This window comes from Gossypium raimondii, chromosome 8 (genome assembly GCF_025698545.1).
Source record: "Gossypium raimondii isolate GPD5lz chromosome 8, ASM2569854v1, whole genome shotgun sequence".
NCBI classification, from domain to species: Eukaryota; Viridiplantae; Streptophyta; class Magnoliopsida; order Malvales; family Malvaceae; genus Gossypium; species Gossypium raimondii.
In genome coordinates this window covers 51,782,849-51,798,721 of record NC_068572.1, presented here as the reverse complement: position 1 = coordinate 51,798,721, position 15,873 = coordinate 51,782,849, and the positions used below count along the sequence as shown (strand labels likewise).

Sequence of the window (15,873 nt, the reverse complement as noted above, 5' to 3'; positions counted from 1 at the left end):
AATTTAGATCCTTCTCACTCACACCAGCAATAGAGTTGTCTAAACTCATAGCCAAGCATAAAGGGATAAAAGATGGGGTTGTCTTAGATTCTTGGGTAGTACTAGTTGGCATTAGTAAAAAGGCAATCACATTTTAGATCCATTAGTGCACAATAAATCTATATAACATGATGCTAATCCCATTAATCATCAATACATCAGCAGCCAATGGGCAATCAAAAGTAGCTCAAAAAGAAAATGAAAATTTTAACTAAAGTGGAGATTAATTAAGAGAGAATGCTTAATTAAGTGTAGCCACAGTATAAACTCACCTTCCTAGAAGGAACATAAGAAGGAGTGCAAATTGAGGAATAGTGGGTCCGTTTCTAATATCGTCTTATTGACTTATCCAATCTTATTATTATTTGCTGTTATTTTACCATATGTTTTGTCTAACACCAATGTATCCGTTTTGGACAAGGAAAGTCAAATCTCAATCTTGTCTTGTCATTTTTAAGTTCTCAATCTTGTCTTCTATGTTCCATTTATTCATAAAAATCAATGTTTCATTTACTAGTTCTTTTAAAAAAAAAAATACAAGTGCAATTTTTAGCATCCTTTGTAAGTTATTTGGTTTAAAATCTTTGAAGTTTCCCAATCTTCAAAATTTTTTCAGAATTAAAATTGATTGATTTTTGTTTTGTAATTTAGTATTTAATAATATATATATTTTTTAATTTTTATAACGCACGGATATTATCAGCCGATCAACTTGAAGAGGGAAGAGCAAGTGGGCAATTAGGCACGACAATGGACAACGGACAATTGTTGCTATCAAAAGGATGACGTCATGGATTTTTGGAAGTGAGCAAACAAATTCAAATTTATTAATTAAATTACGTTAATAGTCATCTAATTTTTAGTAATTTTTTTATCATTTAGTTAATGGTCATCTGTTTATAAAAAAGTTGTAAAATGATCACCTAGTTATTCATTCAATTTTGTTTTTTTTTTGTCACCAATTAACTAACGGTGGCAACTTTTAAAATTGACATCATTTCAACTTTAACCCTCAATATTTATATAGTGTGTCAATTTAGTCTTAATTTTAAAAATCCAATCCTCAACATTTACACACTATGTAATTTAATTTTTTATAGTTTTGTTTTTCTTTGTAACACTTTCACCTAAAAGATTAAAAAATAAATTTATCAATTAAATTTAATTGAAAATATACAAAAAATAAAACAACAAAAAATACAAGGTAATAATTTTATCTCTTCTCATTCTTTTAAAAATAACCTTTAATGTCATAAAAAACAAAACTAAAAAAAAGTACACAATGTGTTATGTTGAGGATTAGTTTTTAAAAAAATTAAAACTAAATTGACATAATTTATAAATGTTGAGTATTAAAATTACTATTATACTAATTTTTAAAAAATTAAAAATTAAATAATCATATTGTAACTATAAAAAAATTTACTAATTACATTAATTACATGAATGGTAATTATTTATCACGTGTATGAAAAGAACTTTCAAGGAAGTACGTCCCTTAAAGGTATCAATAAACAATTTTGAAAAATAATAATAAAAGCCAACATTATCAAATGAAGGAAATAAAACCCCATTATTATTGTAATAAAATAATAATTAATAATAACAAAAATCAAAAAGGAAAAATCCGCCAACCCAAATTCATGCATCTGGTTTCCGTATATAAACCCACTTCCTCGCCGTACGAATATTCAGACTCCTCATTTCTCACATTTCCTCTTTTTTATTTTTTTTTCCCTTATTTCATTCAATCTTTTACCTAAAACAAAACAAAACGTACTCCAAATCCCACGATCACAAACTTACTCAAGATTTAACAGGTTTCGTTATGGAGATGTATCTCAGTAGCAATGATTCCGACTTAGCAATGTTGGACTCAATTCGGCGACACTTACTCGGCGACCCATCAGACTTCCGACTCGATGCATCCATTGATTGTACCACTACTACCACAACCACGGCTCCCCCCATGGTTTGTAGGAGCTCAAGCTTCAACCGCTTGTACCCATGTTTGACTGAAACCTGGGGTGACCTCCCTCTTAAAGAAAACGATTCTGAAGACATGCTTGTTTTCGGGTTCCTCCGAGATGCTTTAACCGTGGGATGGGCGCCCTCCGATAACTCTTCCATGAATTTCCTGCCTATAAAACCGGAGCCGCAAGAGATCTCATTTGAGGCACCGGTAAGGAAAGTAGATAGGGCTGTGAACACGGTTGCTCCGGCGGCGGTTCCCGCCAAAGCGAGGCATTACAGAGGAGTTAGGCAAAGGCCGTGGGGGAAGTTCGCAGCTGAGATAAGGGACCCGGCTAAAAATGGGGCTCGGGTTTGGTTAGGTACATTTGAAACAGCTGAGGATGCGGCTTTGGCTTATGATAAAGCAGCTTATAGGATGCGCGGGTCCAAGGCTTTGTTGAATTTTCCATTGAGGGTCAATTCCGGAGAGCCTGATCCAGTGAGGGTAACATCAAAGAGGACATCACCTGAGCCGTCTAATTCTTCATCCTCCGGCTCAGTGAACGGATCGCCGAAAAGGAGGAGAAAGGTGACTCCCTCGGCTTCGGTTGTGGCCCAAGCCGGGTTAGATATGGGATCAGGAGTAGAAATTAAGTATGAAATTGGATCGTGTACACATGGCAATCAGGTGTTACTCAGTTAATGCTGACGTGGTGGTTGATTAATGTAAACACCTGTAAGTTACGTAGACTCCCCAATTTAGGTTTCAAATCATGATGAGCATTACAAAGAATTTGTCATTATTTCATGGAAATTTTTATTTGTTTTTGGTTGGAGTAAGCACATTTTAATGGAAAATGTGACTTTTTTTTTTATTTTAATACCAATATTTCTCTCCATTTCTTAAATTAGAAAAATAAGCATATTTGGACAATTGAGCTAAAATTTGTTTATTTTAGATTTAAGAATGTACACAACTTCATGATTAAATACAAAGTTGGTATTCAAACTTGAGAGCAGAAATTATTATTTTTTTATAATTTTAGAGAGATTTTGTTTAAAAATATTTAACTATTAGGTGGGACAAAACCTATAATAGGTTAAACTCCTACCTACCCATTACCTACGTTCTCGTTTTACAAGCCACCCCAATCATGTGCAGATTAATATTTGATATACAATATTTTTATCTTTACGACCCAAATTCAATTCTCTTTTTTAAACACATTTGTAATTTTATTTCATTGTGCTTCAAGTTTTTAATTTAATAAATATATTTTTTTCAATTTTTATTTTGAATTCATCTTTTAATTAGTAATTCTTTTATTCATAAAATTAAAAAATAATTATGTAACTATATAATAAATACATATTTTACATATATCATTATATTAAAATATTTGATATTAATAACTCCTTTATATATAATATAAACATCAACTAATTTTTTGATATATTTTTCTTTATATATAATATTTTATATGTCAAATATATATTTTCTCCACATATATTGTGGGTATAGTGATTTCTAATAATATAAAATGAAATAATTATTTCAAATATAATTATTAATTTTTATATGTAAAATATTTCAAATATCATTATGTTTATATGTGAAATATTTTAAATACACATACAAAAATATATAATACTAAAATTTACTACTGTCATGATATGGATTGAAAAATAAATATTACACATATAAAATTATATTTACTAAAATAATCATATTTTTAATAATTATTTGATTTTATAAATAAAATAATTATTAATTAAAAAGATGAATTAAAATAAAAACTGAAAACTATATATTTATTAATTAAAAATAAAAAAGTTTGAAACAACACGAAATAAAAATTACAAATGTGTTTAGAATAGGAATTGAACCTAGGTCTTAAAAATTTAATCATTATTATTTAACCATTTAACCAAAAGAACTAATATATTAAAACATTAATTAAAAATATAAAAAGCTTAAAACAAAATGAAATAAAAAATATAAATGTGAGTGAGAGAGGAATCAAACTTGGGACCAAACTACTAATATTTAACTATTTAACCAATAAAAACTAATTATATTAAAAAATTTAGAAAATGCAATTTAAAGGAAAAACGTGTCCAGTTGAGCGCTCTTTCCCACTTTCTCTCAAAAAATGACATATTTTCCTAAATTTTCAAAAAATCAACCTATTTGACCAATAAATTTTTTGGCATATATAACTAATTTAGCTGAAATCTAAAAACTCCATTAAAAGTATATCAAATATATTTTTATTATGCGAACAAAACTTTAATATTTTTTAAATATTTAGTAACAAATTTATACCGTTGAATAAATTAACGAGTTAAAATGTTTTAGGCTTACACCTCCATTTGCTTGTCATCTTTTGGGTTATTGACAAATTGAAACTTCCTAATTGATGATTTTCGCTACTAGATTTATTTGTGTTGTCGAACTATTCATCTCTCATTCGTGCAACTTTTCACATTTTTTTGTGATTGTTTTGTTAAAATTAATATTTTTTTAATCGAGCTACGAGCTCGAGCTTGATGCACAAACGAGTTTGGGTTCGAATATATTGATTTTATTTCGAGTTTGAGTATAAATATAAATAAAAAAACTTAATTAAGCTCGAATTTGATTATAGATATTTGATCAAGCTCAAATTAAGTGAATTTCGAGTTGAGTTTGAACTTAGTAGTGTTCGAATTTAGCTCGGGTCTGCTTAATTACATGACTACAAATATGACTAATGAATTTGAAACTTGGAATGAGGATGAGCGTGAGAATTTAGATACTAATTTTGAGAATATTGGTACTATACACGTTGAGCCTAATAATATTGGTTTGGACAAACTAATAGACGAAATTACTAGTGATTTGTTTTCTAATCTTTTTGCTTTAGAAGTAAGGAATCTTTCTTCCCCAACTTTTCTTAATTAAAATATATAGGTTGAGTAAAGTGAAAAGAAAATAGTTAGCTAAGGTACCACCCGTTAGATTTGGTGTCTTAAGTGTAGTATTTTCGTTTGTAAATTTATAATTTTTCAAATAGTTTGGTTTAATAAAATTATTCATGAATTACATTAATAACCTTTGTATATTATCCTCGATAATTTTTGCATGCAAAGAAAAATAGAAGTAAATATTAGCTCACCAATTATCTAATGTTTAACTAATACTAAGCGGTATTACGTGGTTAAATAGTAATACGGAAAGACAATTTATATTAGTAGATGAACCTAAACATATCCTTAGACAAATCGAAAATGAGCAAACCAATTGAAAGACTAATATGCCGTCTATCAAGTCTAATTGGGGAGATGCTTTATCTTGAGCATCGGAACGGATAACTCCAAGAAGATAGAGACATAGATGTGACTGACTGGATTGACAAGATGTGACTGACTGGATTGACAAGATGTGACTGACTGGACTAACAATACATCGGACATGACCCAAGTAGAATAGATCCTGAATTCGTTTATGTATTTATTCACTTGCGACGTTTATAGTGTGGCATACCTTAATCCTCAGTGGATGATAGACTATGAATGCGTGACTCTTATACTTTAGTGTAAATAAAAGTCTAAATTCAAATAGATAAGGAACCAAAAGATGGTGTGTTGGGTTTATGACTTTAGCAATATGTAGCATCATTCACAATAGTGGAATACATAGTTCAAGACATGGGTAAATGATATATTTTCTCATTGGCATTACATGATAAATGAAAAGTAAACATGGCTACCGGTCATTTGTCTTTGTGATGAATGACTTAATTACTATTTGATAGTAATCGGCTTTTCAAGAAGAAAGATGTAATGGTTACCATGAGATAAAATATGATCATATTGGGAGAATAGATTTATCCCAAAGAGATTAAAGATATCCTATAAGAGTAACACACTTATGATAAGGTCATTAGACGAGCACTAATCGAGTAGCTTTCATAATGGTATGTAATTGGGGAGAGCTCAGTCGCGATACTATAGTGGAATGACTTCATGGTTAAATATGTTTCTAATTAATAGGCGAAAATCTGGAACTTAATTATAATTCATTTGAACCTTAATTACATATGTCCAATCAATTGCTATCTCGTTGAAACCATAAATGAATTGCATGTTGAATTAAATGAACATAAATTGATAGAAATGATAAAATTAGAGAAATGTGTTACATTCAAAAATGAATGTGGTTTCTCACTAAGTATAGAAATGACCTAAGAATCAATTTAATTTTTTGAATTATTATTGAATTAATGAAGTTCGAAAATGGAATTAAATTAATTGATCATTGTGAATCCTTTAAAATGTAAAATTAAATATATCTTCTTATAGATTATATTATGGTAAAATTGTCATAATTTTAGCGGAATTAGAATTGAGTTGAGAAAATTATTTAATTAAAATATTAATTTAATAAATAATATTTATTTTTGGAAATAGAAAAACATGTATTGAGTTTGATTGAAGTATAAAATGTTGGGTTAAAAGTCCAGGAAGCACAAATAATTGGAGGCAATACATGAGAGGCACAAATCCCCTCATGATGCGTATAGGGGACAACAAATTTAGTATTTTTAGCTAGGGTTTGTTGCCCCTTTGTCTTAGTAGTAGTAGGACACTTGTTTTTCTGTTAAATAAATATTATTTGTATTTTACTAGCTAAACTAGGATTATTTCATCTCCCCCTATAAATAGATGGCACTAGAAGGGCTTTAAGGACACAACAAGAGAAACACAAGTTTCGCATAAGTTTTCAATATTGTTGATTAGTGCTAAAAGTAACATGTTTTAACTTCATTTTTAATGCATTTTTGGGTGATTATTTGATGTTAATTGTGAACTTTATACTCCTAATATTTTAAATTCATGTTTTAATGCTTGATAGAGCACTTGAGAGCAAAATGAGTGAAAAATGAGTAAAAATCAAAGTGTTGGAGCAAGCTATAGGAGCCACACGGGCTAAACCATTCTATACGGCTAGATCATATTATCGTGTCAATTTCAAGGAATTGCACACCAAATTGCAAAAAATCATAATTTTTGGGGTTTTCGGACATTCTAAGACATATATATGACAAAAATAAGAAGATAGAAGTGAGCTGTCATAGAATATTCAAGAAAAAAAACTTGAAAAACACCATTGAAGCTAACTTGGAAGCACATTTTCATCAAGATTGAAGATTCGCAACTGATTTCTTAGGAAGTTATCATTGTTTTCTGTATTTCTTTTGGTTATACTGTATTTTGGATGTTTTTATTGTAACACCCCTAACCCGTGCCCGTCGCCGGATTGGGGTTACGAGGCATTACCGAACAAAAACTTATTTCTAATTTTAGTTAACAAATGATAAAACCAAAAACGAATCATGCACTATGCTTATATATATTAATACAACATAATTAAAATATAACAATTCAAGTAACCAAATTTGCATGCTTAATATTTAACTTAAATGTAACGACCCAAAATCTGTGGGCACCGGACAAGTACATTATCGGGACTCCGTCTTAGTAAACTGAGTCATAAATAATTATTAGAAGTAATTATGAGTTTATTTGAGTGCTTAATTAGATATTAATTAGGTGAATTTAGTCTAATTAAGAATAATTAGGAAAAAGGATCAAATTGAATAAAGAGTGAAAGTCTAATTATAGATTAAAAGAAAGTAAGAAGGGCTAAAATGGTAATTAAGCCATTTAGCAAAGTTGAGGCTTTTTAATTATATAATTAATGATATTTAAATATATTTTATATTAAATGAATTTATGATAATTAAATTATAATGATATTATATTATTAAATAAATCAAAATATGCCAATTGTATGGATATGATAAAATACATGTGTAATATATGTATTTGTACATTTGTAATATAATTGTATATTTTCTTAAATTTTAAGTAAAAGATATTTACTAATTAAATTATTATATTAAATTGTTGTTGCAATTATTATTATTATTATTATTATTATTATTATTATTATTATTATTATATTATGGAATAAATTAAGAAAAGATAAATGTAAGGTGTAAAAATTATACATGTGTCATGCATATATTTATACACTTGTAAAATAAATATATAATTACTTAAAATTTAAGTATAAAGATATTTATAAATATTAATTAATTAAATATAAAATAAATAAATAAAATGGTGCCAAATGTAGGATGATAAAGTTGTACAAATATAGTAAAGTATGTATATACACTTGTGTTATAATTAAAAGATATTTATTAATTAAATGATTATTAATAAATTATATTATTATAATATAAAGTAAAGAAATAATAAAAAACAAAGCAAAAGAAAAGAAAGAAACAGAATAGGCAAGGGATGAAACAGAGAAGAAACAGGGGAGAAACAAAGAAAGAAAAAGAAAAAGAGAAAGAAAGGAAAAACTAGGGTTTAAGGTTTTAAAGCTTTAAAGCTAATATCGAGCCTGAAGCATCGACCCAAAAAGGAAAAGAAAAGATCATCGAGGATTAAATTCGAAGATAATTCCGGTTTGTATCACTACAATTCAAACTTTATTATTATTATGTGTTTAATTTACTAATTATGTGTGGTAAGCATTTTAAGGTAAGTGTTTAGTAAAATGAAAATTTATGATTGGGTATTGAAAATGAGACTGATACTGAACTGAATTATGGAATACTGAATATTGTTTTTGAGCAATTAATTAAATTGTGAAGTTACTGAATATTGTTATGTGTACTGCATTGAACTATGAAATTACTGAAGTAATGAATTACTGCAATACTGTGAAACTGATTGAAATAAGGAATTATAATTGATACTGAACTAAGATGAAAATTGTACTGAAAAGTGAATTAATACCCTATTAACTAGTCGTGCTAGTCGGATATAGTTGGCATGCCATAGGATATGGAAGAGTATGGGTTTTTGTCGGCTTACTAATCAGGCACTTATGTGTCGACTACTGTTACTGTTACCGATTCGACACTTTGTGTGTCGGATACTGTTACCGTTATTGTTACAGACTCAGCACATTGTGTGTTGAATATTGTTACTGTTACTGCTACCATTACTGATTACTGATCAGGTACTATGTATCGTTTTAGGCACAATGTGCCAAACTGGTGTGTTTGGGTTAAAATCTGTGTATCCGCCGAGTCCGAGTCAAGTTAATAGGGACAAATGAAATAAATTTACTGATAAAACTAAATTTGAATGATATGGCATATGTGAAAGGTGAGAATTGAAATAAAGAAATAAGAATGGTATACATATAATCAAATAACAATATAAAAAGATTGAATTGTTCATTAAGTGATGATAATTGTAATGTAAAAGTATGTGTGTGATTTAATGTATTTAATTATAAAATTGAATTATAGTGATACCATTGAGTATATGCATACTCAGCATACGGTTGTTTCCGTGCGCAGGTTGTAGAAGTCAAGTACTGAACTAGCATCCAAAGCAAAACCCGACTTCAGCAAAATTTTGGTGATGTATATTTTCTTTTGGTAATATGGTATGTACATAGGATGTGTATAAAGATTATTATGTTTTGAATATAAATGGTTAAAAATGTTAGTATTATAAGTCTAAGAATTATAATGAAAGAAGTTTATCCATTTCAATTTAATTAGTACGTTGATAAATTTAAATTGATATTATATTGATTGAGTTTGATTAGAAGATATTTAGAATAGAAGAAGAGAAGGTGAAATGAATTGGTTGAATTGGTTATGTTTGGAAATGATACGGTTTTAATTGCAGGGGGTTTTATGTGAAAATAAGCAGAAATGCTGTTGAATTTTTTTTTTTAAATAGAGTACTTGAACGAGTCCCATTTCACTTTTAATACATATTTTAGACTTCAAAAGTTCATTACAGGGACTTAGTTATTCAATTATATTACAAATGTTATTTTATTTATGAATTATTCGTAAGTTGTATGATATGTTCGGTAATGTCTCGTAACCCTGTTCCGACGACGGTTCGAGGTTAGGGGGTGTTACAATTGTTGGTAGCAGAGCTAAGGTTTAGCTGATTCACGATTCGCGTGTGATGTGCCGAGCTTTCCTGCGCGTGCATCTCCGCCTCCAGCTGGCTGTACTTGCAAAACAAATGTAACAAATGAGCAGCAACAAAAGCAACCATGCAGCAAAAGAGAATAACAAAAAATAGGAGAGGAAAAATAGATTTTATTTTATTTTTTTTTCATTTTCAGCTATAAAAGCCAATTACAAAATCTGTAAATGATACGAAAAATTCAAAAGAATACAAAAAAAATCAGAGAGCAAATCAGCAAATGTTTCTTTCTTTTTCTTATTTTTCTTTCTGTTTTCCTCTTCGAAATTGCTTATATATATATATATATAAAGATATTTGTTTTATTGTTAATATATGCATTAAAATAGAGTAAAAGAAGAAAAACTAACCTGGGAAGGGTTTTACCGTCGCGCACAGCTGTCGTTCGCGGTGGACGATGGCCATCCGATTAGTGGATCTGTGGCCAGAGAAAGAAGCCTAGCAGAGAAAAGAGCCCTCTCTTTTATGTTTTTTTAAACAAAACAACAAAAATGAAGGTTTAAATTTTTTTTCTCTTTTATATGTCCTCTGAATGACGTCGTTTGGGGCTTGTTTCAGTGGCCTCAAAACGACGTTGTTTTGGCATTGATCCGCGCGGTGACCAAACCCGAGGGAAGGATCCGCGTGCTTTGTCTCAAGGGTTAATTTGTGCATTTGGTCCTCCCTCTTTTGTGGCATGTTCAAATCAGTTTTTTTCATTTTCTTAAATTTTGCTCTGCATTTTGTTTGTGTTTCATTTCGGCCCAGGTAGAAACGCTGCATTTTTGAGGGACGGGGATTATTTCCCACTTGGTCCCGTAGTTATTCGCGCATTACATTTGGCCCCTTTGCTTTATTTTATTTTCATTTTTTCCTTCAATTTTGTTGTTAATTTAATTTAATCCTTACCTCTTTAATATGCTTGATTTTTTTAAAATTTTTTTTCATTATTCTGTTTTAAATATATTTAATTTTACATCTCACATTATTTTATCGTATCATGAATCAAATTCCAATGTAGATAATCGATATTAGTCGTTGCTTCTTTTTTCTTCAAACAAACCAAATAAATGTATTTTAAGGCGGTTTTATAATCACTCTTATTTGAAATCTTCTTAAAATAAAGTCATATTTCAAGTTTCGAAGCTTCGAGAAATCGTACCCTAACTTACAGGGTTTCGATTTTCTTGTTAATTCGAAATGACCATTTTTTTAATTTTCAAAATATATGGTTCTTTTTAATAAGATTAAAAGCAAGTTATATGTCGTCTTTGGAACTTCGAGAAACCGTGCCCTAACTTACGGGGTTTCGATTTTCTTTTCGAACTAAAACGGCCAAATATTTAGTTTGAATACACAATAAAGATTTTTAAAGGTTAGCTTATGCTCGGGAATTCAAAAGTTGCATCATAACTTATGAGATACGATATTTTGTTGCCTCGGGATGAGAAATCCTTTTACATTCGCTCAAATCTATCCAAGCATTGTTTTAAAATATGGCATTAATAAAAAGGGGAAATCATTTTTAATCTCTTCGAATTCTTGACATTCGACTTTAAGACATTAAATAATCAACTCGGTACCAATTTTGGGCGTTACTGACTCTCGAACTCGTTTTTTTCTAAAACTCGTAGACCAAAATCATTTTTAAGGTGATCCGATCACACCTCAATAAAAGATCGGTGGCGACTCAAATTTTCATTTTTTAAGTCGACACAATTTTTGTTTTCAAAAAGTGGTTTCGGCACATTATGCTTAGCATCAGCCATTATATCAAGACACACATTCGACCCTTAGTCCATCTCATAACTAAGTTAATCCATCACTTTATGCATACCATTATACATATACTAAACAATTAACCGAATACAATATATATTTAAGTTATAATCATCACACTTACTTACCTATCATAGACCTATACCAAAACCAAATGTGCATACATATAACTTCATTATAATGACCATTACAACTATGTGCATAAACACTAAACTTGATCAAAAGAAGATAAGCCATTTTCGCATGGCTTTTAATTACATTGCAGGCACTTGTTCCAAAATCAACATTCCAACTATGCTATATATGCCATATATTCAAAATCAACTTAGTAAAGTACCGAAATAAACTGTCGATAGTGTGATAAGTGTTGCTGATGATCCCCGAGCACGTAACCACTTCCAAAATCTATAAAACAAAGAATAAATATACACACAGTAAGCTTTCGCAGCTTAGTAAGTCATAAGCAAACATTATTCATATTAACATTAATTTCAAACCAATTTGCCAAGCCAACTAAATCAACTATAACAAAGCATTTAACTTTAATAAGTTAGATGCCTAAATGCTCATATACATGTTTATTCATCATTTCGTAAGTTACAATTATAATAATAAGCCAAATCTTCTTATATCACAATTACTTCAATAAGCCAAGTCACTTGGTAATACAAACATACTTACCTAAATTTCATAGCATGGTATAAATACATACCTGAAACTTTTATTTCGTTTTCACATTCGGTCTCACACCTAACATTGCCCGTTGAACCATTCAGAATTAAAAAGGATACGCGGATAGTCGGAAAGCTCATACAATGCCAACGTCCCAGACGTGGTCTTACATGTAATCTCAGATCGATGTCGCTGTCCCAGAAAGGGTCTTACACGTAAACACAAATCGATGCCAACGTCCCAGACGTGGTCTTACACGAAAACACATATCGAAAATCCTATGTCATGACATAAGTATCCTATCTATTCCTAGGGTTCGTATGAGACTTTCAGACATTAATTATCGATCGAATCAAACTCGAAACAAAATCCCTATCTCAATAATCACATTCGACCAAAGCATAAACCAAATCAAATAATTCAATTTACCACATATCGTTTATATATTCTTGAATTTAACAAAATTTAAATGCTTATCAACTTACCTCGGATTTTGACGGACTAAATTGACTAATCGACTACTTTCGACTTCTCTCGATCTAATTCCGTTTTCTTCAGTTCTCGATCTAAACATATTTAAATTTAACCCTTTTATTCACTAAGTCATTCAATTTAATCCAAAAACACATAAATAGGCAAATTGACATTTTACCCCTAATATTTTACACTTTTTACAATTTATTCCCTATTGCATAAAACACAAAATACACAAAATCTCACAACAACATAGTTAGGCCGAATCTTCCTTGTATTCATAAAAGTCCATGCATTTAATTTATTTTGCATTTTAGTCCCTCAAAAATTTATTTTCTCAATTTAGCCTTAATTACTCAAATTCACCAAAAATTCAAAGACAAAACATGTTAATCTAACACATATATTTCTTATTTCATCAACTAACACCATGAAACTCAAACATTCATCAATGGCACATTTCAAAATCATCAACAATTCACAAAATTAAGACATGGGTTTTGAAGTATACAAAGCAATGATCTCAAAAACATAAAGATTATCAAAAACCGAGCTAGAACTCACCTTGAATCAAACTTAACAATGGCCGAACCCTAGCTTTGTTTCTTTATTTTCTTTTGTTTTGTTTCGTGAAGAAGATGAAGTAAAAATAATAATGATAATGGCTTTCTTTTAATGTTTATTATAACATATTAATATATTATACTTATTATAACATTTATATATTATATTAATAATATAAGAAAACTATATATTATACCTAATGCCGTCCACTAACTTGGAAAATGGCTTAATTGCCACATAAAACCTCCAATTTATAAAGACAATAAAAATTGAGCACTTTCATATTTAACCCTCAAATTTTCATTTTACGCAATTAAGCCATTTTCTGAAATTAAGCACACAAACAATAAAATTAATTCACGAAAATTTCACACATGCAAAGTCACACATAATTAACACAGAAAATTATATTAAAATATTTTTTTGACTCAGATTTGTAGTCTCAAAACCACTATTCCGATTAGGGTCAAAATCGGGTTGTTACATTTATTCTCAAGCATGAACTAATTTTCTAAATACCTAAGGTGATGAACCCCATGATAGATTCTGTCGTTTGATTTTTATTTTATGCAATAAATACTTAATTTCTTTTTATCAATTATGTGTGCTTAATTATTGGTTTGATATTTCTAGATTATTAATCCATTTTTGATGTACTTAAATCAAACCCTGTTTAAGAGTAGATCTTGCTTAATTGAGTGGTGTTGCATGCAATCCTAGAAATAGGACAACATAAGTCTATCAGATTAGAGTCAAATCTAAAAGGGGAATCTATAGCACGAGTTAATGCGATAATATGAGTTTTAATCAGAAAGAAATTTCAATTAATCCACATTGAGTCAATTGCTCTAATGCTCGAAAGACTCTTATGCTTGAAAGAGATATTAGCATAATTTAAAGATTTCTACGGATCAAGGTGCTAAGTAAAGAAATTGCGTAATTTAGATTGATAGTGACAGATGAAATCTATGTAGATTATTTCCTGGGTATTGTTTCACTTCTTAGTTGTTAGTCGATTATTTTTTTGATTTGTTCTTTTTTGAGTTTGTTAGTTAATTAATTTAGTTATTTTTAGTTTTAATGAATCACTCGAATTATTCGGTTAAATAATAGAAAGACAATAATTACTAGTATTTTTAGTCCTCATAGGAACGATATCTTTGCTCACCATAACTATACTATTATTTGATAGGTGCACTTGCCTTAGTCAAATTTTTTGTTAGTTCCATGGACATCTCTGCCAGAAAGTAGTGGAAATTTTTTTCCTAAGAATAAGTTCTATTTTCTAAGAATAATAATTCTAACGATTTCTATTGAAAGAGAGATTTACATTCCTACTGAAAGTAAAGAAAATTATTTCTCATTTTTTGTTTGATTTGAAACTATTCAAGCTCACACTCGGAGCAATTTATTGTATGAGAATAGGGGAGGTCATTCGGTTAAAAGTCGAGAACATCCAACATCCTTCTCGCTCAAAGCACAAGTATTATTTCAGGAAAAAGTTTTGTGCTATAAATATCACAAACCAAATTGGTTTTTAATTTTTTTTTATGTTTTCGCTATTCAAGAAAATTGATTTCGAACCGGATTTTTTCCAACACCACCAGTTGTGACTACAAAGCCAAACACAAAGAAATGAGCATACCACTAGCCTTCCCATTCAGAGCTTGAAGATGATCTTGGAGACATTATGCAATTCTCTAATCTTATGGAAAAGACTACTACTACAACGAACAAGGGTAAAAGGCATGCCAAGTCACCACCACCACCTACAAAAGTTATGAAAAAAAGATGATTTTTGAAAAAAAAAAAGCACTAATGTTCCTTAATAAAACTTGCAGAAACAGATTGTGCTATAACAGTCACATCTTATTTAAGAGAAGAATATTAAGGATAGTGTTGTTCAAGCCTTATAGAAGATAAGACTCCTCAAGACTACCAAATTTGGGGAACCATATCTTATAGCTGTTATGATAGAGTTTGATACTTTTTTAAGGAGGGACATTATTGAGCTAAGCTTTAAGCACTACATGAAGGTTTAATCCATCCATCCTTAATGATTTTTTTAAGGTTTATAGTTGGAAAGATGAATTTATTCTATAATGGAATAAAACTACAATAGTGCTTACGGGTGAAGTAAGAAAGAGTTGGAATAAGAGGATTCGTAACAATCTAATTTTCAATGGTGTTAGAAATAGTGGTTCAAGACTAACAAATCTGATGATTAAGCTCGTAAATTTTAATACTTAGTATTTACGAGTCAAATGTGGTTTTAGAAAGATTTTTGAATTAGTAATTTGTGTTTTATAAGGATTTATTAGGTCAAGTGGTTTA

At 29.6% G+C, this 15,873-nt stretch overlaps 1 protein-coding gene across 1 annotated transcript; it reads left to right on the top strand.

Annotated features, from left to right (window-relative positions):
• Positions 1–1,722: 1,722 nt before the first annotated feature.
• Positions 1,723–2,873, top strand: LOC105792035 (ethylene-responsive transcription factor 2). Its single transcript, XM_012620396.2, has one exon. It carries the CDS (start codon positions 1,868–1,870, stop codon positions 2,693–2,695), a length of 828 nt encoding a protein of 275 aa, XP_012475850.1. The 5' UTR covers positions 1,723–1,867; the 3' UTR covers positions 2,696–2,873.
• Positions 2,874–15,873: the final 13,000 nt, after the last annotated feature.

Bases quoted from the DNA above. Each gene is read 5' to 3' on its own strand.
- LOC105792035 (XM_012620396.2), top strand. From the start codon at position 1,868: ATGGAGATGTATCTCAGTAGCAATGATTCCGACTTAGCAATGTTGGAC.